Source organism: Alosa pseudoharengus, unplaced genomic scaffold (genome assembly GCF_046254945.1).
Source record: "Alosa pseudoharengus isolate Yale_2024_CS ecotype anadromous, Long Island Sound unplaced genomic scaffold, YU_APseudo_1.1 YU_APseudo_1.1_scf_13, whole genome shotgun sequence".
In the NCBI taxonomy this organism is placed as follows: domain Eukaryota; kingdom Metazoa; phylum Chordata; class Actinopteri; order Clupeiformes; family Clupeidae; genus Alosa; species Alosa pseudoharengus.
The window spans coordinates 23,254,989-23,282,333 of NW_027468598.1; the positions used below are offsets into that span (position 1 = coordinate 23,254,989).

General features: G+C 42.8%; 1 protein-coding gene across 1 annotated transcript; it reads right to left on the reverse strand.

Moving 5' to 3' along the window:
* Positions 1–19,551: 19,551 nt before the first annotated feature.
* On the reverse strand, positions 19,552–27,345 carry LOC143122219 (uncharacterized). The gene is made up of 6 exons (XM_076283076.1): positions 27,307–27,345; positions 26,255–26,389; positions 23,483–23,737; positions 22,710–23,062; positions 22,487–22,537; positions 19,552–20,458 (listed from the first exon to the last, which is right to left on the reverse strand). Exons 1-6 carry the CDS (start codon positions 27,343–27,345, stop codon positions 19,552–19,554), a joined length of 1,740 nt encoding a protein of 579 aa, XP_076139191.1.

The window sequence follows — 27,345 nt, forward strand, 5'->3', positions numbered from 1 at the left end:
CCCCCAAAAGGAGGGTAGGGCAGACACAGTTCTCTGTGAATATCTTGAGAACTATAGGGCCTAGGATGACCATTTTTTTCCGTATGTTTGCCTCCAGGGGTCATGTTAACCCATTTCATGTGCACACATGTGCACAAACAGATACACACAGACACACACACATTCACAGTAATCATACGTATGACACATACTCACACAGTAGACATATGTACGCTTGCATGCACAGGCACATACGCAGGCACACACACAAGCACGCACACACACACACACACACACATAACATAAACATAACACAAACAATCAAGAATTTCTCAGAATTATGAACAGGCAAGATGGAGGTGGGGTTGTATAAAATGAATTTTACATGTGAAATCTATGAACTAATAATGTTTTGGTAATTGTTGTCTAGCAGATACCAGTGAGAATTGAGTGTGGATAATGCAATTTAGTGAGACAGTTAGAATCATATAGGCCTTTCAGCGTGATTTCTTTTTGTGGAAAAAATGTGCTGGACTGGGCGGCGGTCATATTTTGTACCGCTCTGCGGTACATCTAGTTTAGCCTACTTACTGTAGGCTGCACAAACCACAGGCCTTTATTTGGGGCAAGCCTGCATTCGAGGCAGGCCTTCTGTTGAAGAATTTTATATAAAGCCTGTGCTAACAGTAATCCTCCTGCCCCCGCTACCACAGCTGTGGATAGTGTGGCATGCTCATTTATTGTCTTGAGTTAATGCATTAAACATTGTTTGCTGGTAAGCCGCCACAAATAGCCTACAGATTCTTGCGTGCGTATTCTCTATTCTCTCCAAAATGTGCCCGTTCTATAGGCTGGCCAAGTGCGTAATTCTGCGGCATAAAGCAGATGTATGTGTTTATTGTACAGAAAAATAAAAATAACCTGTCAAGCAGTCAATTGACTACATTGCAGTAAGTAAATCAATTTACGAAACCAAAACGTGGGTCATACTGTAGTTGTCTAAGCCTCTATTGCGTAGCCTGTTAAAAACGTCGCTAGATAGTATTAAATCGCCAACAACATTGTTTTCTGCAGAAGCCTACCCTAGGCTACAGATTAGTTCTGAACAGTTATTATGACCGCCGCACAGCGAAGTGTATTTTATTTTTTTTTCCGCATGGCCAAATTTCCGTCAAGGATTCCCGGGACACTGAAAGACCGGGATACACGAAACTTGGTGGGCATGTAGCCCCACATGGATAGCAAGGAACCATCGTTTTTCGTTTTGATCTGTAGCCCCCCCGCTGGACTGGACCCCCTGAAAGGAGGGTAGGACAGACACAGTTTTCTGTGAATATCTCAAGAACCGTAGGGCCTAGGAGGACCACCTTTTTTTTTGTATGTTGGTCTTAAGGGGCCATGTCAACCCATCCCATTACCACTTATTTCATGTATAGCACCACCTAGTTAAAAATTAAAAAACAAAAAAGTAGGTGTTTTAATCACAATATCTCTGGCTGACATGGTCAAAACTGCATGAAATTGAAAGTGTAGGATCATTATGACACCCTCCGAATGCATGCCATTTAGTGTACATTTAGTGACCGTACACCAACAGAGTTTTCTGTGAATATCTTGAGAACCGTAGGGCCTAGGATGACCAATTTTTTGCGTATGTTTGCCTCCAGGGGTCATGTTAACCCATTCCATATGCACACATGTGCATAAACAGATACACACGCACACACATACATTTACAGTAATCATACGTATGACACATACTCACACAGTACACATATGTACGCATGCATGCAGATGCACATACGCAGGTACACACACAAGCACATGCACGCACACACACACCCACCCACACACACATAAACATAAACATGTACACGCACACATGCACACAATTCAAGAATTTCTCAGAATTATGAACAGGCAAGATGGGGGTGGGGTTGTATAAAATGTATTTTACATGTGAAATCTATGAACTAATCATGTTTTGGTACTTGTTGTCTAGCACAGTAGTTTTCAAAGTGGGGGCCGCGAGGGGGTGCCAGGGGGGGGCTCAGCAAGTTGGAGGGAAAAATAAAAGCAAGAAATAAATACATTTGAAACATTTAAAATATATATGAGTGTTGTTATACAATGCCATTATAATAATGTGACGCATATCTGAACATATTTCCCATGATAATGGCTGGGAATAATGGTAGAGTGATGGCTCTCATATAGCAGAAAGCTCCAGATAACATTTTTACACACTGTATGCTCCATCGCGATGTGGTTGTGGCTAAAATAATTATTAGGATTAGCTTAATGTATTTTTACATTTGCCGTAGTATTGTCGATGGGTTTAATAAATAAAACATCAAGGGGGTCCTTGGCCAGAACCTAGTGCTATTTGGGGGGCCTTGTCGTGGAAAAGTTTGGGAACCCCTGGTCTAGCAGATACCAGTGAGAATTGAGTGTGCATAATGCAATTCAGTGAGACAGTTAGAATCATATATGCCTTTCAGCGTGACTTATTTTTGTGGAAGAAATGTGCTGGACTGGGCGGCGGTCAGATTTTGTGCTGCTCTGCGGTACATCTAGTTTCTCTACTGGCTCAATTATCAAAAAGGTGCTTTCGTCCTCCGCTAATTAAACAGGTAGTTCCGTAGAGAGACGTTAGAATAAATTAGCGTTTGCGATTGACAACGTTGTGATAAGTAGGCTATAACACTAACTTTGCAAAGTTAACTTGAATGCATCAATTTTGAACAAAGTTGTGTAGGCTACACCGCGCCAGTTGTAGTCTGCATGAACAGTTCTTGCACAAGACACTGTTTTGATTTGCGTAGGGGAGGTGCGGCCTGAAGCCAACCTGTTTGAGGGAGAGCGGTGCAAGGAGAGAATGTGTGCTCTGTCCTGCGCATATCTCTACCAAAAATAATGTGTCTAGGCTAATCTATATTTTCAATAAGCAATCACTACATGCCTATGGAAACAATAATAATAATATAATAATATTTATTTATATAGCACTTTTCAAGCATTGAGCACAAAGTGCTTACAGACAAACATGAAGAGCATTTTTTCTATGCACAAAGTGCAACAAAAGTGCTTCACACACAAGACCCAAACAAACAAATAACAAAAATGCCTAACGGAGCGGCGTATTCGCCAGCGTACCCGTCACACGTGAAACATACAACATGTGAAACATTCAAGACGGATAACAAACAAACAAACAAAAACAAATAATAAAATAAATAATTAAGACATTTTAAAAAGAAAACTCATGTTAACTTAGTCCAGTTGGTTGCATCTAGTTAACCGGCTGAATAGTCCAAGGGCAATGATGAAGGCGCACAGCTGTGTCCAACCCGGAGGATTTAACGTTTTCCTGGCAGTCTGGAGAGCTCTTGAAGCAATGAATAGTCTGAAGTCGTAGGTGATCCTACAGATCAGCAACTCGGTGAACATTGACAGCGACCGTTTGTTGTTCAGTGAGATCGCTGTCGTCAGAGTTCTTCAAACTTCCTTCTAACCTTAACGTTAGCCTACTCAATCCAGACTCAAGGCAGCAGAGCATGGCAGCTCGCAGGTCAATCCAGTGGTCCAGTGGGGAAATCCCTTTCCAAAGCGCAGCGCCGTTCACGGATGGAGTACACCAGAGGCCCAGGACATAAGCCAACACCAAAGTTAGCCATGGCTAGGTCCTCAGCCCAATGGACTTTAACGTTAAGTTAACTTAATGTCACAGCATCAACAGAGTTGTCAGCATATAAAGGACTAAGAATAACACAAAAACTACCCAAAACTAGATGTACCGCAGAGCGGTACAAAATATGACCGCCGCCCAGTCCAGCATATTTTTTCCACAGAAATAAATCTTGCTGAAAGGCCTATATGATTCTAACTGTCTCACTAAATTGCATTATCCACACTCAATTCTCACTGGTATCTGCTAGACAACAAGTACCAAAACATGATTAGTTCATAGATTTCACATGTAAAATTAATTTTATACAACCCCACCCCCATCTTGCCTGTTCATAATTCTGAGAAATTCTTGTGTGCATGTGTGCGTGTACATGTTTATGATTATGTGTGTGTGTGTGTGTGCGTGCTTGTGTGTGTGCCTGCGTATGTGCCTGTGTTTGTGCATGTGCATGCATGCATACATATGTCTACTGTGTGAGTATGTGTCATACGTATGATTACTGTGAATGTATGTGTGTGCGTGTGTATCTGTTTATGCACATGTGTGCACATGGAATGGGTTAAGATGACCCCTGGAGGCAAACATATGCAAGAAATTGGTCATCCTAGGCCCTACGGTTCTCAAGATATTCACAGAAAACTGTGTCTGCCCTACCATCCTTTCGGGGGATCCAGTCCAGTGGGGGGGCTACAGATCAAAATGATGGTTCCATGCTATCCATGTGGGGTTACATGCCCACCAAGTTTCGTGTACCCCGGTCTTTCAGTGTCCCGGGAATCCTTGTTGGTGTATGGTCACTAAATGTACACATAAATTATTTTATTGTAAGGACGAAAGAACGAAAGTTCACAAAACTTGGCATGCATTCATAATGATCCTACACTTTCAATTTCGTGCAGTTTTGACCATGTCAGCCAGAGATATTGTGATGAAAACACCGAATTTTTTGCTTTTTAATTTTTAACTAGGTGGCGCTATACATGAAATAAGTGGTAATGGGATCCGTTGACATGGCCCCTTAAGACCAACATACAAAAAAAAGGTGGACCTCCTAGGCCCTACGGTTCTTGAGATATTCATAGAAAACTGTCTCCGGCCACCTACAGGCCAGTTGATGTACAGTAACATAAATTAATTTATTGTGTGGCCCCCCATGAACGGAATTCCACGAAACTTGGCGTGCATTCAGAGGGTGTCATAATGATCCTACACTTCCAATTTCGTGCAGTTTTGACTATGTTAGGACACAGATACCTGTGATTACAACACCTCATTTTTACTTTTTTGTGTTTAACTAGGTGGCGCTATACATGAAATGAGTGGTTATGGAATGGGTTGACATAGCCCCTTGAGATCAACATACAAAAAAAATGGTCCTCCTAAACCCTACGGTTCTCGAGATATTCACAGAAAACTGTGTCTGCCCTACCCTCCTTTCGGGGGGTCCAGTCCAGCGGGGGGCTACAGATCAAAACGAAAAACAATGGTTCCATGCTATCCATGTGGGGTAACATGCCCACCAAGTTTCGTGTACCCCGGTCTTACAGTGTCCCGGGAATCCTTGACGGAAATTTGGACATGCGAAAAAGAAAAAAAAAAAAGAAAAAAGAAAATATTCGCTGCGCGGCGGTCATAAATAACGCAAATAAAGAGAGAATACATTTAACTAGACAAAAAATACAAAAAAATAAACAGAACATTACATAAAATTACGAACATTACATAAAAACAAACAAAAACATGATGCCAGACGGAGCGGCGTGTCTCGCCAGCGTCCCCGTAACCTAGCAATCAGTCAATATATTAGAGATATCAAGAGTAATGCAGGAATGGACGTTATAGTTATTCAGTAACTGTAACGAATTACTGAAATTTGAAATGTACTTTGTAACACGTACCCCCAACACTGACAATAACATAGACAGCAAATTAAGATATTTTTTCGTTTTGTGGAGCGGCACCGGTACCACTGTGTAGCCAAGCCTTATGCCATAGGCTACCCAAGTAGCCTAAATCAAGGTAATATTTAATTATGCATGATTTATTTTGTTATTGAATTCGTAGGCTGGGATTCCTCTCGGCAACAATTATGCTTAAAGGTAGCGTCCTGCTTTTTCAGAAGGGGCGGCGATATACAGTGGCAGAGTGACGCACAGTGGCTGAAAGTGGTACTAAAGTTTCACGCAGCTTCACGCCGCGTAATGCGTGACTGAAGTGGCCATTTGAAAGTAATGCCCACTGTATGGAAAAAATGAGTCAAAATATTAGAGATATTGTGAGTAACGTAGAAATGGATGAGTTATTCAGTCTAACTGTAACTAATTACTGAAATTTTAATTATAATGCGTTACCTTACTTACCAATAAAGTAACTAAATTACAGTTTATAATTCGTTATCCCCATCACTGCTAGTAGGCTACTTGGGTTTCAATCAACATCAATTTTGTTTATTTCCTGTCGAGCTAGTTCAACGACGCTGCAGCCTCCAAGGCTTTAGAACTACCGTACTCGCTCCACTAAAGCGCCTTTTAGTCACGTCCGCAACACGTGACTAAAAGGCGCTTTGTCATTGGCCGAGCGTGAAGCCCTGAACTTTGTGAGAGAAGGGAGAGCATTGCAGTGCTTGGGGCACTTTAAAACTCACAGAAAAAAGTAGTAGCGTTTGTGATGCAGTCGGCCCGTAAAATTAAACGAGAATCGAAGTCATATAAAAATTAAATCGCGCACAGGGGTGAATCGAGATCGCGATTTTATAACTATTTATCGTGCAGGCCTAATGTCATGGTGTGTGGTAGGTTCAGCTGGGAGGACCAGCAGTTCAGTTTTTGAGAGGTTTAGCTGGAGGTGATGTGCCTTCATGCATGTAGATATGTCTGAGAGGCAATCCGAGATCTGTGCAGGTGGAAAGGACGGATAGAGCTGTGTGTCGTCTGCATAGCAGTGGTATGAGAAGCCATGCCAGCGGATAATCTGTCCCAAGGAGGTGGTGTAGATAGCAAAGAGAAGGGGGCCCAGCACTGAGCCCTGGGGGAACCCTGTGGTGAGATAGTGAGGTGCAGATAGCTGTCCAAGCCATGATACGTTAAACAAGCGTCCTGTGAGGTAGGATTCAAACCAGGAGAGAGCAGAGCTGGAGATTCCCATGTTAGAGAGTATAGAGAGAAGGATGCGGTGATTAACCGTGTTAAAGGCAGCCGATAAGTCAAGCAGAATGAGTACTGATGACCGAGCGGTCGCCCTGGCTTCCTTTAAGGCTTCTGTTACAGACAGCAGCACCGTTTCGGTAGAGTGGCCGCTTTTGAACCCAGACAGATTTGGATCCAGGAGGTTGTTCTGTGAAAGGAATTCAGAGACCTGTTTGGAGACTGCTCGTTCAATAAGCGGCAGCCCGACCATCGCACCAGCTATCACACATGTGATCAATGCCTCGCTAACCTCCGGCACATTTCCAACAGCGTTCAAAATGGCCCGGGTAACACCGTTACTTAAGAAACCTTCTCTCAACCCTGCTCAAGTCGAGAACTACCGCCCTGTCTCACTCCTGCCTTTCCTATCCAAAGGCATTGAACGAGCAGTCTCCAAACAGGTCTCTGACTTCCTTTCACAGAACAACCTTCTGGATCCATCAGTCTGGATTCAAAAGCGGCCACTCTACCGAAACGGCTCTGCTGTCTGTAACAGAAGCCTTAAAAGAAGCCAGGGTGACCGCTCGGTCATCAGTACTCATTCTGCTTGACTTATCGGCTGCCTTTGACACGGTTAATCACCGCATCCTTCTCTCTATACTCGCTAACATGGGAATCTCCGGTTCTGCTCTCTCCTGGTTTGAATCCTACCTCACAGGACGCTCGTTTAATGTATCATGGCTTGGTCAACTATCTGCATCTCACCATCTCACCACAGGGGTCCCCCAGGGCTCAGTGCTGGGCCCCCTTTTCTTTGCTATCTACACTACCTCCTTGGGACAGATTATCCGTTCACATGGCTTCTCATACCACTGCTATGCAGACGACACACAGCTCTATCTGTCCTTTCCACCTGATGACCCCTTGGTTTCAGCACGGATCTCGGACTGCCTCTCAGACATAGCTACATGGATGAAGGCACACCACCTCCAGCTGAACCTCTCAAAGACTGAACTGCTGGTCCTCCCAGCTAAACCTACCATACACCACGACATCAACATCAAATTTGACTCCCTGTCTGTTTCACCTACCAGGACTGCAAGAAATCTAGGAGTTGTTCTCGACAACCAACTGAACTTCTCAGATCATGTTGCCTCAGTCGCCCGGTCATGCCGTCTTGCACTCTACAACATACGGAAAGTCAGGACTTACTTGACTCAAGATGCTACCCAACTCCTGGTTCAGGCGATAGTCATCTCACGACTCGACTACTGCAACCCCCTCCTGACAGGTCTCCCAGCCTGCGCAGTGAAACTCCTTCAGATGATCCAGAAAGCGGCGGCGCGCCTGGTCTACAACCAACCCAAAAAGGCACATGTTACCCCGCTGCTCATCCAGCTACACTGGCTACCTATGGCGGCCCGCATCAAATTCAAGGCTCTAACCCTTGCCTACAAAGTAGTCTCCGGTTCTGCTCCCACCTACTTGAATGCCATACAGACATACACCACCACCAGACAGCTGCGCTCCTCAGACGAACGACGTCTAGCTCTACCACCGGTACGCTCAGGCCAAACCAAACTTTTCTCATCGCTGGTGGAACACACTGCCAGTTCCTACAAGGGCAGGGACATCCTTCTCCATTTTCAAAAAACTCCTGAAGACCCAGCTCTTTAGAGAACATCTCCTCTCATAGCACCACTCACAACAAGTCTTGCTGATCCTAGCACTCACCAGCCGTCTTGAACTGAGACGTAACAGCACTCACCGATGCACTTATTCTTACTGTACTCTACTGTTTTTAAACTGTTCTTTAAATTGTCCTAAAATTGTTGAGAATCGCTGTAAAACTTAAAATTGTTACCATGTTGTAAGTCGCTTTGGCTAAAAATGCGTCAGCCAAATGTAATGTAATGTACTGTAATGTAATGTAATGATAATGTTCTATATCATACCAGCTATGCTTTTTACAAAATTTGTCTGTCTGGAAAAGTGGTGTTTAATTTCCATAATCTTTTTTCAGTGAACGCATAAAACAGTTTGTCAGCAGTCTAAAGATATTATGCCAGCTTTGTATATAGTATATAGTTGTATGGTTACCTAGCAACCGAGGCTTAAAGACGACAAGTGGGTGCGTTCAAAGTCGCAAACATAGGCGAACGTTTTCAGTTTGCCTTAAACAGAGGCGAACATTTGTGGTCTGTTGCTGCATTAATTAAACACCACTTTTCCATCAGAAACATATTTGTAAAAAGCATAGCTGGTATGATATAGAACATTATCGGAATATAGAATCAATACGAACATTTTCTTTAAAAACACAGATAGGAATGTAGCTCAGTCAGTAACAGGTCGCTCTGTGACGCAGGAGACCGGGGTTCGATTCCTGGTCGCTGCATCAATTTTGAAGGTGCATTTCTCACAGCTAAATCAAGATAGATACAGTAGATATATAGAGATAGAAGGTCGGGCTTGTGGAGCTATAGGCTACGTGGTCCTCGCTTTAGATTGGGGGGCTGCAAAATTTACTACAAATAGGTAAGAAAGGTCATATTAAGCGTATTAGTTATCCACTTCTTTGTCTTATACACCATTAACTCATTGAGTGCCAAAAACGTAGTATTACGTTTTTCCTTCCCATGCGTTGAGTGCCAAAAATTTAATATTACGTTTTTAGCTTTTTTTTTTAAATTACGAAACTAGACACTCTAACACACCTTATATGTGATTTTTGGAACTCTGTGATGAATGGAAATGAGAGATATGACGTTCGAAAACTCATGAAAACGCACAATCTGGACATTTTATCTGGACATTTTATCATAACTCGGATGCCGCTTTGGGTCGAATCAGTGACGCATGCACATCAGGTCAAAACCAGGCCATTTTCGTGGGTCTATCACTAGGTTGCAGTCTCGCTGATCACTTCCCGGAAAGTTTACAGGCAACACTTTTCACATTTCATGAAAGACGATATATCTCCATTTCTAGAAAAAAACAGCGATTTTGATGAAAACTAGCCACTGTTTAGCTTGGGATTTCTCAGGAACAGAAGCGTGTAGAAATAGAGAAATAGAGCTTAAAGTCTCACCTTTTAACCGAGCCATTGTATGTGTTCATAGCTATAACACAGAATATGCTGTGGCTGTACAAAAATCATCAACAATGGTCTAGATTGCTGGCACTCTAGGACAAAGCTTCCGAAAACAGCTTGGCATTCAATGAGTTAACAAGCATTAACAAGCTGCTTGTTAACACTTACAACTGTTAACAAATATGCTTGTAAGTAACTTAAAAGGCTGCTTGTTAACACTTACAAGCTGCATGTTAACAGTTAGTTAATGTTATTAAAGGATAACAACTGTTAACTAACTATTAGTAATGAATTGTTAACTGCTTATAATGCACTGTTAATACCTAATAAGCACATGTTATTCTAAAGCGTTACCGACATTTTTTACAAATCAAAATGACATAATCCAGCTGTTTTGAGTCAAGGCTATATTGAATAACTTGATGATAGAGAAAACAAACCATTTTGTGGAATGATGCATCATCATATGAAATTTGCATTCTGAGACGTTCTTTAATTCGGGACCATTATCGCTCGTTTCAATTTAGGACCTTGCAGTTGGAATTGTCGTTTGCTTATTCAAAGTCTAAAGACAGTCCAAAGTAGCCTGGGCTATTCTAAGTGTCCGTTTATTGCACATCATTTTTTACGTCATTTTGAAGAGCCACTGCATACCTGTATGTGTTGGCGTGTTGTCATTTTATGCAAGCAAACCGCATACAGCGGGTCTTTATTGTTGAGGTCAGACATGTTAACACATGTTGCACTCGCTTAAGTTTTTACCCATGTAACCTACACTGATCCAGTTCTGCCAAAACCTTGCTTCTATCCTCACTGGTAGCTTAGGCCTACAGTACAGTGCTGTGTGGGAGGGGGAGTGGCTAGCGGCGAAAGCCAATGTGCTTCTTTTACCGATATATGTAACGATATCTTTTGCATTTCTTATTCAAACAACGTCATATTTGGCAGTGCACTTACTCATGCCTGTAGCAAGACACCTGCCAAGTTTGAAATCAGTCTGACAAACGGTCAGCGAGATATGCGTGCCACAGACACACAGACAGACACACACACAGACGCTTCTTGCTTTATAGATAGATATAGCCTAAATCATGCTTCTCCCAACAGTGCAATCTACTAGGGGTTACATGCAGCTATTCCGACATGCCGCTACTTAGACATTGGCGTCTAATTGTCGAAGTGGCAGCATTAACATTGATTTTCAAGCGTCCCACTATTGCGACATTTTTTTTTTTCCATTGTCGGAGTAGCGACACTTGACCTTTTCTTTCAAACGTCCTGCCATTCCGACACGAGGTCATTAACAGTGGCGTAGCCAGGATTTTTCAACGGAGTGGACTTTTGCGAAGTATAGGCCTAGGGTGGGCCTTTATTTTTTTATTCCAATATGGGCAGCATAGGCCTACAGTAATCGTCCCAACTTTAAACAACACACGAACAAAATTCAATCAATTTGCAATGACCACGGCTGAAGAGTATAATATGACTATTCATTAGGCCTACATAATTAGCCCATATGAAACTTGTGCGGCCTTTATTGGTGCGGATTATGCATGATGCAGCGTATGCGGGAAATTACTGTATTAATATAAATGCCAGTACAATTATCATTGTACTTAAATCAATGAATGTGATTATGTCCCAGTTACGTGCGCTTTAGTGTAGTACACTGACATTCGTCAATGTGGATAGTCGCCGACCCTCATTAGATGTGGATATTTGGAGGCAAGAATAGCCTTCAAGAAACAGGTTATCGCAGTTGCTGTGAGACATTCGGCCCTTCTCCAGTCTCTCTCAAAATCAAAACACACCCAATTCACACTTGGACTTTTCGATTATGTTTCTAAATGTTGGGACTGATGGACACTGAATTCTGGGGGTTATTTGAACGTTCGTTGTGAAGTGGTTTACTGTAAAAGGAGCGTCGGATATTCCGTCTGCCTTTGCACAATTATAGGGCCATGATAATGCATGCGCTAGCCTAGAGTCGAGAGAAAGAAGACTAAATAAATATGCAGACATGTTATGTGCAATTCAACAACTGCACACATGACATGTAAAAAATATAGGCCTAGCCTACATTATTGTGTAGTAAATTGAGTTTATCCAACCTGCTGGCAAGCCAAAATGCGTCGCATATGGCTTTATCATTGTCCTCTAAAATGTAATAGCCTATAAGCAACTTGAATATATATAACACTCAGTTTGAACACCCTAATGGACACTGAACTCTGGGGGTTATTTGAACGTTCACTGAAATGGTTTAGGCTACTGGAGCGTAAGAATTCCGCCCGTCTTAGCGCAATTGGTCATTGATTGACGGCCATTAATTAATTAATATAGGTGGCCTGCACGCACAGAGTTTGTTTGATGCATGGAGTTTCCGACCGTTCTCCCCTGAGAGCTTAGAGAATAAAATGAGGAGAGCTACCTGTGTTTTACATATTGTGTAACATTTATTCACATGGCCAGTTCAAAATCACCTAAGGTTTTGACTGAAATGTGTGCCGATATCAATTATTGGGAAAAACATTGTTTGGAGTGGATGGCGGGTGGATTGTTGATGTCTGCAGGTGCAGATGACATGACTACAGCTCATCCATGCTAGCCTCGTGAGACCATCCTGATCTCGCGAGCTTCAGGGTTTCACTCGCAGATCAGTCTGGATACTTTCCGTTAAAGAAAATTTGGAGCAGTTCACCAAACGAACGTCCAATCAGCGTTGGCTTTGAGGCGGGTTGAGGTGTGACGCAACGAACAACATGACGGCATCCACAGAGATGAGCATAGCTATCGCGCAAGTTTTATTCAAATTAGAAAGTATTCCTGGGTAAACTGTGAAGCTATGAGTCTCAGCCATGCAGCTGGGAGGAATGAACGACACAGACATCCTCCACGGCTGATTCCAGTTCATAATGGAGGAATATACTATCTTCAGAAGTGTAGGGCCTACCGTGAAAACTTGATGGGAATTGTCGTTGATTAGGTTCATAAATGGTAAGTTAAAACATCTTAACGTTTGTCACGTTACCTAACTTAATTGTATGTTAAACGGCATTAGAAGAATACTTTGTTCATCTAATTGGTTGATTTGGCCCGTCGATGGTGGTGATAGACAGATGGTTTATCCAATCAGCTAACCAGTATGTCCGCCCCTTCCCAAAAGTTCTTCAATGAAAAGTTCCCAGATGGATATGCGGAGCAAATCCATCTGGCGGAGTCAGGTTACATCCATGCATGTTGGAATTTGATAGGATAGCCTACAGGAACTGCAGAGATAAATTGAAAATGAGGATTGGTAATGTCGGAATAGCGGTACTAAAAAAAATCGGAGTAGGGGCATGTCTAAATAGAGGCATGTCGTAATAACGGTATGTCGTAATAGAGGGTCATCGTAATAACGGGATGTCGTAATAAAGAGTGAACCCCCTACTAGACTACTTGCACTGACTACTAGCCTTAAAAAAGTTCATGTTCACAGAGTAGCTTAATGCAAAATTCATTTGAATTAATGCAAATTGTTTTATGTTGACTTCTGCTGACCTTGACTCCCACGGATGTGTAAGGAGATATTGCTTTCGTGAACAAAATATAAGTGCCAATAATAAGAAGCCATAAAACTTTTTCAGTGTCAGATTGAGTTATTGCACTCCAGTGTCGGCGCTATGGTGGGGCATTCGAGGGTGTGCCCCCCCTAGAGGTCATTGATGCCCCTCCTACCAATTCAAATGTCAGTGATAAGTTACAGTTACTGAATAACTGTAACGTCCATTTCTGCGCTACTCACAATATGTCTAATATATTGACTTATTGTTTCCATAGCAGCACACAGTAAGTGCTTATTTAAAATATAGATTAGCCTAGATATACATTATTTCATTGCAGAGATGTGCGCAGGGTAGGCCTAGCACGCATTCTCTCCCTGCGCCGCTCTCCCTCAAACAGGTTGGCTTAAAGAAGCCCTATGCAAGTCTGGTTATTCCTTCGCTATTTCTGGGTTTTCGCCTGATTTTGGCTCGCATTTTTCACGACATAGCTCCCCCTGCAGCTTCGGTAGCAAGTGACTGCTACGCTAAACCCCCACTAGCTAGCGAGCTAGCTATCAAGAAACCAAGCTAAACACATACAGGGCTCACAATAAAACGGTCGAGCAAACACATTGTTTAAGAGACTATCAAACCACATTACAAAAACGAAGTTCACCCAAGGGTAGGCTACTTACAATTTCAGCAGCAACAAAGCCAAGTCGGTTGCAGTCTTCTTAGAAACTACAATCTTACTACATTTTCGAGGCCTTCCGCCGAGTCACATCCGGATTTCTTCTGGTCCGGGACCAGAAAGGTTGCATATTCGGTTTTTCCGCGGAGAAGCACTAGGGGGAGACGAAGCACCCACCAAACGACCCAAAAAGTGTTGTAGAACCATCTGAACGACTCTCAACCTGCATAATTAAGGTCATTTTTGCTAAAATTGTTGCATAGGGCCTCTTTAAGCCCGCACCTCCCCTACGCAAATCAAAACAGTGGCTTGTGCAAGGATTGTTCATGCAGACTACAACTGGTGCGGTGTAGCCTACACAATTTTGTTCAAAATTGATGCATTCAAGTTAACTTTGCAAAGTTAATAGCCTATCAGAACGTTGTCAATTGCGTTATCAATAGCAAACGCTAATTTATTCAAACGTCTCAAGCTTAATTTGCAGAGGACGAAGAGAAAGCACCCGATTGATAAATGAGTCAGTAGTGGAGAAATAACTTTTAAGAAATAATCTGTAGCCTATAGGCTACTGCAAACAACAACGGACAAGGCAACTGTATGGCCCACATTCTGGTGCGTAAATTAATACTTATTACCATACTTCCAACTCTTGACTGCACTGTAGCCAATTGACAGTATTGTAGCGTCGGTGGATGTACATGTCTAACGTTGAATGAGTGTCTCCCAGAATGCAGTGCGAGTGAATGCTAGAATGTGTAATGTCGGTTATAATAGTTGTAGTTACGTTTACCATGTTGTGTATTTGTTAGCGTGTTAGTCTCTTTAGTTGTACCTCATGTGTTTATCTTCGTGTTGATGTGTGTGGTAAACCCTTATTGTGTGTAGCATGTGCAGCTGAGACTACCCCTGTGTTGCCCTATGTAGTTGTCTGTGTCCGTATGAGTCTTTCCAATAAATGGCCGTCCTGGCCAAAGGTGAATCTTGTCTGAGGGTGAGATGGCTACATTGGTGTCAGAAGTGGGATGGGCCCCTCCCGGGGCGCGAAGATCTACGCCAGATCAAGATGGAGAAGAAGGCCGAAGACCAGACCAACAAGATGGCGGCGAACCTCAGCAGATGTTCCAATGGTCCTTTTAAGGACTAGCCAGCTCGCTGAGCTCGCCACTGCGGAGGATGGAGGACCTTCCGGCCCGGCGCGGGACCTGTGCAGGCAACCAGCGGGACCAGCCCTGCACAGCCGACGAGAGCTGCCAACGCTGGAGAAAGCGGCCCCGGCTGAGGAGTTCCCGGCTCGACGCCGATGTCGATGTTGCCGTCATCCGAGGATTTCATCCATAGAGAGCGCGAACTCTCTGACGACCTTGGAACACGACCACAGTGGCCGGGTTTACACCGCCAGCTACGGAAGGACTTCCAGAGCGTCAGCTGCCGGTCGAGAGTGTGATGGAGTCATAGCTGCTAGTTCGGGAGCTTGCGGTGCTCCAGCTAGTGACCAAGAGGGTAACGTCAACCTGTAGAGCCTTGGGAGCTATCGTTTTGTGGACTGTTTGAGATTTTAAGTGCGCACGTTCCGGTTGACGCAAGTCTGCGCAATGTTTTTCATGTTTTGTGTGTGAGTTCCTGTGTGTCCCGAGCCTGCTGAGAGGGTCGGGGTCTCCATTTCCCGCCACAGTGGAGCATCGTTGTGCTCGAGAGACAGCCGACAAAAGTTCTACAAGAGGGCAGCACGAGGAGGGACCTCGACGTGGACTGCTGACCGCCTGGAGATCGGCACGCTGTGGACAGGTGGCAACGGCCACGAGCTGTCACAGTAGCCAGAGGGGGCTACCGAACGTCCAGGGGTTCCAGCGTATCCGGGGGTTCGGCTTGCAGTGGGACTGTTTGCTGCTGTTTCAGGTAGCGCAGCTGCACGGCGGGAAACTGAGGGCCCAAGCGACACCACGACCCACGTCTGGCCGGTTCTGGTGCTTGTTCGGGGGAGAACTGATGTGACAGAGGCAGCTGATAGCCCTTCCAGTCGGGAGGGGTTATCGTGCAGCCGGAGGCTTTCCGGTCACTTGGACTAAGCACTGGGATTGACACCGACGCAGCTGCGAGCGGTGAGCTGAGCTGTCATTGCCGGGGACGACAATGGCTCGGGAGGGGGTTATGTAGCGTCGGTGGATGTACATGTCTAACGTTGAATGAGTGTCTCCCAGAATGCAGTGCGAGTGAATGCTAGAATGTGTAATGTCGGTTATAATAGTTGTAGTTACGTTTACCATGTTGTGTATTTGTTAGCGTGTTAGTCTCTTTAGTTGTACCTCATGTGTTTATCTTCGTGTTGATGTGTGTGGTAAACCCTTATTGTGTGTAGCATGTGCAGTTGAGACTACCCCTGTGTTGCCCTATGTAGTTGTCTGTGTCCGTATGAGTCTTCCTGTTCCAATAAATGGCCGTCCTGGCCAACGGTGAATCTTGTCTGAGGGTGAGATCGCTACAGTATGTTATTTCTATTTTTCTGTAGGCTACAATAAACACATGTATTTGTTCAACTATGCAGCAGAACTCTGCACTTGGCCAGCCTAGGCCTACAGAACGGGCACATTTTGGAGAGAGAGAATGCACACACACAATTATAGAATCTAGGCTATTTGTGGCGGGTTATCAGTAGGGGTGGGCGATATATATCGTCTGCGATAATATCGTGATTGTTGTTTTAACGATGTCCAAATTGACATTATCGAGTATTTAAATTACTTATGGGGAAAAAACACTTGAAATCACGCACTGAAGACTCATACATTCCCAGGAGGTAGGCTATGCGGGAGAAGTGCAGCAGAGCAATTGTCACGTGATGACTAGTGGGTCACAACGTTGTCCCACGCAGCCTATAATGTTTATTTTGTGCAGGGAGAGTAGGCTAGCCTACTTGGGATTTTATGCAGCTACTTCTGTTCAAGTAGCATTGATGAGACAGTCACGTTTTTTCCTACACGGTATTATATGGAGAGAAAACATTAGCCTTTGAGTAAACAAATAACTATTCTCATGTAACTCTTTTGTAAATGGACTGAAGTTCGCTCTAAATATCTGTTTACTGATTATGCTAACCGTTAGCATCTCTATGGGATTTCTCATATACATTAGCCATAAGCTAACGCATTAGTTTCTATTCTGTAACTTGGAATGCTAGCCTACGTGATTGCTCTAAAACAAAACATAGAAGGAAATAACTGAGATGTAGGCTACTCTGTTGGTCTGCTCTTAGTTTTACAGTGAATCCTATGTAAAGGTTTGAAAGGAACTTCAGCTTCAGACTTTCTCTTGGGAAACTGTTAGGCCTATTCATCTTCTCTAATGTAGCTGGCTAGACCATGTCATTGCCACACACACAAGTGGGGGCAGAATTGGAAATGTGTCATGGAGTGACAATGCATTCGTTGCTTTGGTTAAAAAGTCACAGGTTAGGTTATTGGTTATTATTGTAATGATGCTATTCATAAATAATGAGCTGTAAAGTAACCCAGACTTTAACAAAAACAATTTTTTAAAGGATATCGACTAATTATCGTTATCGTCAAAATCACAAAAAATATCGAGATATTATTTTTTGTCCATATCGCCCACCCCTAGTTACCAGCAAACAACGTCTACCTAATAAAACGTTTTCTAAACAATAAAAACAGAAAGGATGCAGGCAGCAAATGTAGAGGAGTCATTTCCTAGTCATTTCTTGGAAGAACAAAATTCTGAATGAAGCCCAAAGCTTTACTGATGTTAAAGCACACACACACATGACGGTAAAATAAAATTAAACAAAAGGTACATTTAGCAAAGGTGGCAAAATTAATAAAGACTATAGACGTGAAAGTAGACCTGCTACTTTTAGCTGACCAATGCCAAACTTGAAACTGTGAATATTGCAACGTAGGCTCGTTAGTAGCCTAACCTAACTCTTTGAATGTTGCACCCTGGTGTTGAGACCAACTCAAAAGTAAAGTAACGAATAACACATTACTTTCCAAAATGACTAGTAAAGTAAAGTAATTCCTACAATTTATAGAAGTAGGCTAATGTTTATGATCAACTTTTTTGCTGCGTTGGACTATGTTGCCACTGAGTTAGAATATTTCTCAAACACAAATGCCCCCCCACCGATGACCCAATGCCCCTCCAGTAGATCTGCTCTGGCGCCGACTCTGTTGCACTCACAGAAAATTGCCATGTTCCTTTAATTGCTGGCTATAGCGGTAGTTTAACATTTACAAAATGGTAACATTTTTGTTTGTTGAAGCAGGTGCTTATTAGCTTATTAAAACACGTGTGTGGTGTTTTGGTTAAGACAATAAAATTGAAACGAGGTATATGCAAGTGCAGTCATATATTTTTTCATAATTTTGATAAAATTAGAACCACATCTGGCACCAAAGGGCATTTTCACACAGACAGCCTTTAGTGCATTTTAATCAAACTGTAGAGCTTCTAACCCCTTTTTTCAGTTTGTTTGTGTTGGTCAGAATGCAATTAACAATTGCACCAAAAAGAGGTAAAGCCATCTGATGCGGTCCCACTAGTCCACGACCTGAACAAAATAGGTCCAACAATGTCTAGTTAATGAATTACTGAAGATCACTGAATTGTGGGTAAAAGTGTTCACTTTCTAAATAAATGGCATGTGAGATAACGTGAACCGTGGACGCATGAGGAGGTACAAAGATGGGGTTAACAATATGCTCCAGGCCATGCATTTTAGATCGTTAAAAAATAGGGCCCAATACCGCTCTTAGGACAAAATGTGACCAGATGATGTCTTCCACTGTTCCACATGCAGGGTCTGATTTACATTTACACATTTCTTTCATGACTGTTGAGCTATGCTGGTTAATGCAATAAACATTTATTTATGCAATAATGTTAAAAGAATATATTTGATCAAGAATGCCAGAGGAATTCATTATACATTATATCCATATGACTACTCAAGCTTTACAAGTGGAACAAAACAAATCAGTTAACGTATCTAACCTTTCTTTAGCTATTACTGTTACAAATATATAATGTTTAAATGGAAATTCTACTTTAAAGTAAGTAAAAAAAGCAGAACTGAAATGATACACGTAAAACGTTATTTGGTAACACTACTTGACAGTATCGACATAAGAGTAACATGACACTGTCATGAACATATGACACTGTCATGACACATGAACCCTAGCCCTAACCCCAACCTCTAACTCTACTGTAATCCTAACCCTAACCCTAATCCTTACTTGTTATGACAAAAACCAAATGTCACTTAATAACAGAAGCGTTATGTCATAAATGTTTATGACTTGTTTATGACACATTCATGACACTATTATGTCGATACTGTTAAGTAAAGTGTAACCCATTATTTTCATTCCACAGATCATACCAGAGCAGACCAAACCAGTACAGGGCCTTACAAATACAAACATCTGCTATGATGATGACATTTTTCCTTTCTTCAAAATGTGAAAAAATGCTGTTCTAATATCCTTGGTTTTCATTCCATAGATAATGGGGTTTAAAACAGGTAGAATCAGAAAAATCAGCATTCCACAGGCTTTTCTTGCATTAGGGGTTATATTTGGAAACCGATAAGACAGTATTGTGAACAAAACGACAATCTCAAAAAGAATAAATGAAATTATTTGCGCTAAGCAGGTGTTTACAGCCTTTGATTTGGCATCTGATTGTTTGTTCATGACACAAGTTAAAAGAATTTGGATGTATGAGAACAGCTGAATTGTTACAGTGATTATGTGCATAAATGCTGTTATAGCTAATCCATAAATATTGTTTATTGTAAGGTCTTCTCCACAGGAAAGGTTAAGCAATGAGAAATTATCACAAAACACATTCATAATAAAATTCCTGCACTTTTTTACTCTGGCCTGAAGCAGGAAAAGAACTAGAATTAAGGCAAAATTAGCCCCCCAAGCTAATGATATAACAGCAGTTATACCAAGTGATGTCAGAATCGAATTGTATCTGAGTGGCTTGCATATAGCAATATATCGGTCATATGCCATTGCTGCTAGTATAAAGGGTATGCCACCACCATACATATGGAGCAGAAAGGCCTGAAGTACACAAAGTGGGTAGTTGACAGTATTCTTCATGATCACAATGTCCACAAGCAGACGGGGAAACATTGCAGTAATTCCAATGAGGTCATTCAGTGGAAGGCTGAAGAGGATGTAAAACATCGGTCTGTGGAGACTCCTCTGAGTAACTATGAGCACCAAGATCGTCACATTTGAGAGGACAGAAAAGAAGTAAACCAAAAGGCCCATAATGAAAATAGGGTAAACAGCAGAGGGGTGGATGTCAAAGCTGGCAATTCTGAGGACAGAAGAGATTGTTTGATTCATTGCAATACTCATTTGAAGAGGCAGTTCATCTAGTAGTTCCTAAGTGATGAAAAAAATCCTGTGAAACAGACAAAAGGTTTTAAATACAGTTGAAAACATATAGTATAATCATCTTTTCAATAAATGAATTGGCCAGGCACTGAATTTAAGATCACTGTGTTACCTTGGTCATCTATATAGATGACCAAGGTAAATATATATATTTAATATAGTTTAGTAAAATAATTAAGCAAAATAACAAGTAAAATAATATTTTAGGTATGGGTATCACCATCAAGCACCAATCTCTTCACAATTCCATTGTCACTGTATACTTAGCTGATGTGTACAGATAAAATATGATTTAAATACAGTTAACACATAAGGAATATATAATACATTACTGTCAAGCACCACATCTCATAGCTCATTTGTATGTCTGTATATACCTTGTTTATCTGTACACAGAAGGTATAGCAATCGCTTAAGAAAACACAATACTCTCTGGCTCTCTCTGAGTCATATTTAAAGAGCAACCTCCATCAGGAAATAGTGTACAACCAATGAAATGCAATTCGTCAAGCCCTAGGACAGTGCTTACCCATATTTTTCTCTTGCAGCACACTATGAAATGATTACTATGAAAGAACAACCACCATGGCATGTGAATAAACATACAAAAGCCACTAAAAGGTTTATTGCTCTTTATCGCCACCCTTAACCTTTGAATATGGGTTGGCGAGCAAACCTACGCACAACACCAGTGTTCTACAGTGTGCCGTATTGAAAACACTGCATGAAGAGCCGTTCATACCAGAAATGATAACTATAAAGATAACTATAACGACATTACTGTCCTCTCTGACCAACGATAAGGAAAGTCTCTCATTGTGTTGATGAATGTGATGTCTAAAATGTGATGGATATGATTGGCTGTCAGCTTTTTATCACTTTATTCTCAAAATACAGTAGCTCTGAAAGTCATCCCCAACGATATCATTCTTCATGTCGTTATTGTTTTAGTTTATTTGTGGACGTTGTCATTAGGGTTGGGTATCGTTTGGGTTTTATCCGATACCGGTGCTAAATCGATACTTTTAAAACGGTGCCGGTGCCGAAACGGTGCCTGAACCGGTACTTTGTTTTTAAAATGTTTTAAATTAAAATGGTCTAAAGCTTGAATTGCTTTTTTTATTATTGATAAGACAAATTTGAACATGAAATTGAACTGTTATATTCAATTTACTATCAATATCTCATTGCTCCTACGAATAGCAAAGTCGCCACAATATTCCGTACAGTCTGCCGCCTCTGGTTTGGCGCGGTATTGCACGGTATTGCACTTACGATCGGATGATTTAGCAATACGATGTCCAATAGACTTCCTGTATACCTCATTTGAAAGAGGAGGTTCTTGTCTACAAAATAAGCCCTGTTTGGGTTATCTCGAACATTGTGACCAATCCTATGGGTGATTTATTAACACGAGTCTCTGATTTTCTCTGATTTCGCCAAATTTGTCCCTTAACAGTATTCCGTACATCACTTTGCGAAACAGTAACAGTGTTCCGTACACCGCTTTTGGGTAAACACACATTTTACACTGTATAACGTATATTTAAATTGTTTGATGTTGGTAGATTATGTAGTTAATGGATATATCTGTTGATCAATACGTGGTAAGGATTATTTTAGGATTTAGCTTAGATGTAGCTTAGCCTTACCAGCAAGTCATTTGGTACTTCCATGTTCTTCTCTGTAGCCTTCTCCTTGAATAAGTCAATGGAAACTCTTCAAGTCATTGCAAGTGCGGCGGTGACCACTTTTATTATTAAAAATACTAAGTGCATCAAGGCACTGCAAAGAAGGGAACATAGAAAGGTGCCACATTTAAGAACACTTGTGAAATATGGGTGCGCATCACAGTTCTGGTTCACAGTACATGGAAGGGGCGAATGACACCATGTTCCGTACAGTCTGCCGTCTCTGGTTTGGCGCGGTATTGCCCTGGGTCAGTTACAGGGCAGTAAGAGAATGCATCAGATTAAAGAGCAGTGGGCACTTGTAAGACCTAAAACACAGAACACAACACGTGTACTGAATTAAGTGCCATTTCAAGAAGCCCTTTGTAAGACCAGAACACACAGAACATAACACAAAACAAAATAAATATAAAAATATATTAATATATAATAAAAAAACAATGAACTATATACAGTATGTACAATATATACAATATTTACAGCTCCAGTTCCAGTGCCACCTGGAGCGACACACTGTCCTGGCACTTATAATAGTTCCATTCACCCTCTGGTACCACACTGACTTCCAGGCACTCTGTGTGGTACCAGAGGGTGCACAGGTCGCATTGCAGCCACTCGTGAATGTCACGGGAGGACCCAGGCGGAGCTATGTCCTTGCACAGAGTGCAATACTGCTCTGGGTCCTCCCGTGCAGTGCGTAACGCTGCCTGGCTCCTTTCCCGCTGCTCTCTGGCCGCCTGCTGTGCTGCCCTCTGTTCCTGCTGGGCTGCCCTTGCAGCTGCCCTCTCTGACTGCCGGGCTGCCCTTTCAGCTGCCCGCTCAGCCACCTGCTGCTGCCGGAGGAGCCGCTGTGGTGCCCGCTCTCTCTTCTCTGCCTCTTTTCTTCTGTCCTCCTCCTCCCTCTCTGCCAGGAGGGCCGCGTAGGCATCCGCAGTTATGACCCTCGCTGGCAGAGGCATTATCCTCCTCCCCCGGGCCGGCCGGTCAAAATGTGGGGGCACAAGGATGTCCGCCAACCCTGCTGGGATGACATCGGCCGACACCAGGGGATTTGGCTACCTTCGACAGGTGGGACACTGCCCGGTGGTGGGGGCAGCGGCGGTGGTGGTGGGGGCGGCAGCAGCAGCAGCAGCGGCGGTGGTGGGGCCGGCAGCAGCAGCAGCGGAGGTGGTGGGGCCGGCGGCAGCAGCAGCAGCAGCGGAGGTGGTGGTGGTGGAGGAGGAGGATGCGTTGGGACTGCAAGGCGTCGGGACGGTGGTGGTGAATATGGTGGCAGCAGGGTCGGCGGGACCCCAGGGCGACGAGACGGGCGATGGAGCGCACTCTCCGGCGGTGGAGGAGGCTAGGACGGTGGCGGTGACGGTTCCTGTGTCGGCGGCGGAGGTGGTGGCAGACCTGGTGTGGGCAGCGGTGCCAGCGGTGGAGACGTCAGCGACGTCAGGGAGGTCCTCCGGGTCCTCGTCTGTATCAGACAGGAGATGGTTTGGGTCCCGGAGGCCTTTGACGAGCTGTTAGTAGGTGTTTAGAAAAATATGTTACCGTAAAACTCCAAATAATAGCCCAGGCTTTTATTTTCCCAAATCGCCAAACTGCACCGGCTAGTATTAGAGACAGGCCTTTAATTCCATTTACACAAAACTTTTCCTCTGCAAAGATGGAAAATAATATCGAATTAATTATTTAAAACACACTGAGGGCCAGATGTACTAACGCTTTTGCGCCCACTTCAGGCGTATTTGTTTCGCAACTTGCGTTTAAAATCATTGCGAGGTATGTACAAACAGGCCGCAATGAGGTAAAAGCGCAATCTGCCTGTCGCGGGAGCTGAAAATGTCTAATTGCGCTTTTCGTGTCATGCATATGCATTCATGGGAGGATCCAGGGGAAAGTGGGAGTTTAGCGTAAAAAGATGGGAGGGGAAGAGTAAAGAGCGCCTAATTATGTATTCCGCGGTATGTACAAAGACTGCTCCTGAAAGCGCACGTCTATTCTGCGCCTAAATACTTGCGCCTTGTAAAAGCAGGTGTTAATCCAAATTGAAGTTCAATGCTTCAATAAGAGAACCTTTCAAAGACAACAGAATCGCTATTTAGAGCACCAGTTTTGCAAGTCTTTGTAGGCTACTATCAAAAGCAACATTAACTTTCATTGGCCTTTCGAATGTCTTACTTTCACTTTCACGTCATTCACTTACTGTAAACTTTCCTACTTGCTAGATTTGACCAATTTTCCATAGCCTACGTTCACAAGTAGTTTGACTAGAACTACTGATCTTCATTATCTCCCTGCTCGTTGACATCTTATCATCTATGGTATTATTTCATGATCGCTAAACGTTTGATTCTTTTTAATGTTGTCATCAGTTAACTTCATTCAACTGCGCTTGTAGGCTCTGCCATTCAGTTGTGGACGTTCGTAAATTGCGTTTATGGGCGGAGAGAGGCAGAGAAAGGCGCAGTTTACACCAAGGATTGAACGATTGATAAATACGATGGAAACTTGGGTCTGTCAGCGTTCGCAGTCTGCGGTTTGTCCATGGCGCTGATAACGTTACATTCGCAAATGTACGTACATCTGGCCCTGAATGTCTACCTATATGACTAGGCTATCTGATGACAATTACGGATCATCATTCATTTAGTGTTGATATGTTGTTCATTGAGTGAGATGTAAGATCCAAATAGCGGGATAGCCAGAACAGATGAACCACGTTTTAATTAAACGTAATCTACAAAGAGATCGTATCACACTGAAAGCTCATATTTTGTCACTAGCAAATAGCCTATATCGGTCATTTGTCAAATACAGTTGCATTATCAGCCCTGACCAAAACCAATCCGGAATTATTTATGCAAAACTGGAAAGTGCTTAATGTTTCATTCTCCCTCTTTTTCGACATGAATGAAACAGCATGAGAGAGCATGAACCATATTGTTTCTCCCGTTTTGTATTTGCCAAATTTGACAACAGTCTACATTCAAATCATAGTTCCTACTTCCAGGCGCGCGGGAACATATTTTTGACCAGGGGTGCTGAATAACAAAATAATCATGGATGTCCGACGATTTCTCCCCCAGCATATGATTCGGATTTAGACAGCTAAATACGCCATTTCACCGCCGTGTATGAGTAGGTCTAAGAGTGAGAAGTTTTATAATGGGCAGCCACATTCCACTGCAACTATGCGCAGCACTTGCCACTCTGACTCATCAATAAAAACTGTGCGCGCACACACCAGTCCCTAGAAGCGCACTTGACTTTACATCATAAACCTATTTCAGTAGGTTATATAGCCAGAGAATGTCCGTAGACGGGCTCTGATATAGCCTAGTCTAAGGTAAATTCCTTTTCTGACTTCTTTCTCTTTATCGCCATGGCATTTAGAATAAAGAATAACGTTTGCGAACCGTTCTGGTTTTGTTGCCAGCATAAAAACAAGCTTACCATCGGCCTATCCGCAAATTTTAAACACAAGGGATTAATTGAACGATGACGAAGTCGGACATATAAGCATAGTTCATATTGGGGAAAAAGTTATACAATTTGGAACTCTAGCTTTTCCCCACCGCAGTCTTTTAATGCCATCTAATCATAATGTGCGCAGTCTGCGCCATACTTAAGCCCAAATCACACCCAAGATTCGCAACGAGATGAGCAGCAACTTGATGCAACATTCCTAAACCTTGCAACTGTGACCAGACATGTGAATGCTTTGAGACGGCTTGTAACGACGTGCAACATCATCTAACTCACACTGCTGTAACCTCCTTTCTGTAAAGGTTTCGTGTCATTGCGAATCTTTAAACAGACGATCTGACGGGTTTTAGAAGATTAAATACAACCCAAAACTAAAAAACAGACCAGGCCTCTACTGGAGACCGGCCTTTAACCCAAACCTGTAGCCACGCCAGGCGTTTAAAAGAGACAGGCGTCTCTTAGGGACTCAGCGATTATTTGAAGTTTTACGGTAATCCAATGAATTGTACTTCACATAATGTCAAACTGTTTTTTTTCTGCTAACTCACCTTTGAGTCGTCCACCGCTGTCCTGTCAAGCAGGAACAGGCCTGTAGAGCTGAACCCGCTCTTGATGGTATTGGGCGTACAGGCCTCCTCCACCGCGTACTTCAGCACCGCTGAAAAGTGCCGCTTGCCCAGATGCTATATGGGCCTCATGCACATGAAAGATATCATGCCATTATGTTGTTTAGAACACACCGTGAAATACAGTTTTCACCTTACAACTTTGCTGATAACATTTCAAATCAATGCCAGTTAGCGCATTAGCAAGGATATTGTGTAACATATAGGCTACTGTTGATGTTGTTTCATAGCCTTTTGCTTGTGTGTAGTTAGGCCCACTGCTAGATTTTGACAGGAGCTCGCAATATCGCTTTAAAGTAAGCTAGCTTCTACTTGGGCTCACGCAACCTGTCAAACACTGTCCACTCACCTATGTGGCCGGGTGTTTGTGGTCATGGAGGGCTGTCAGTAGCAAGAAAAATAAAAAAAATCAGTGTGGCCAACACCGAGTTTTGCTCCTGCTAATCAGTACGAGACCTCCAAAAAGAGGAAAAGCCATCTAGCGAACTCTGGTGCGGTCCCACTGGTGAGAAAGCAACCTGAACGGAATAGGTCCAATGTCTAGTTGTAATGAATTACTGAAGATTATTACACGGCTCTTCACAAGACAAGTAGAACGCTCCATTGGCTTGAATGGGATTTCCCACAGTTCTACGGTAAAATATATTCATGTAATTACCGCTGCAAACATATAATTACCGCTGTCAATGGCAACGGGTTTTGTGCTTCTGATGTGTCTTTCATATCACTACGCAAGGACTGGAACTTCATTCAAAAGTGAAAGCAGACGGTTGATCAGCTGTGTTCTAAAGAATGTTTGATTCAAATTCAGCGTGTGTTGATGCAAACTATTTGTTTCTCAGCAAATGCCACAGGGGTCCAGTTCGCCCTGTCGGGACTTATTTTCCCAGTAATGACCGGCGTTCTATACATTATCCCTTACTCACTGAATTGTGGGAAAAAGTGTTCACTTCCTAAATAAATGGCATGCGAACTGTGGACACATGAGTAGGTGCAAAGATGGGGTTAACCAT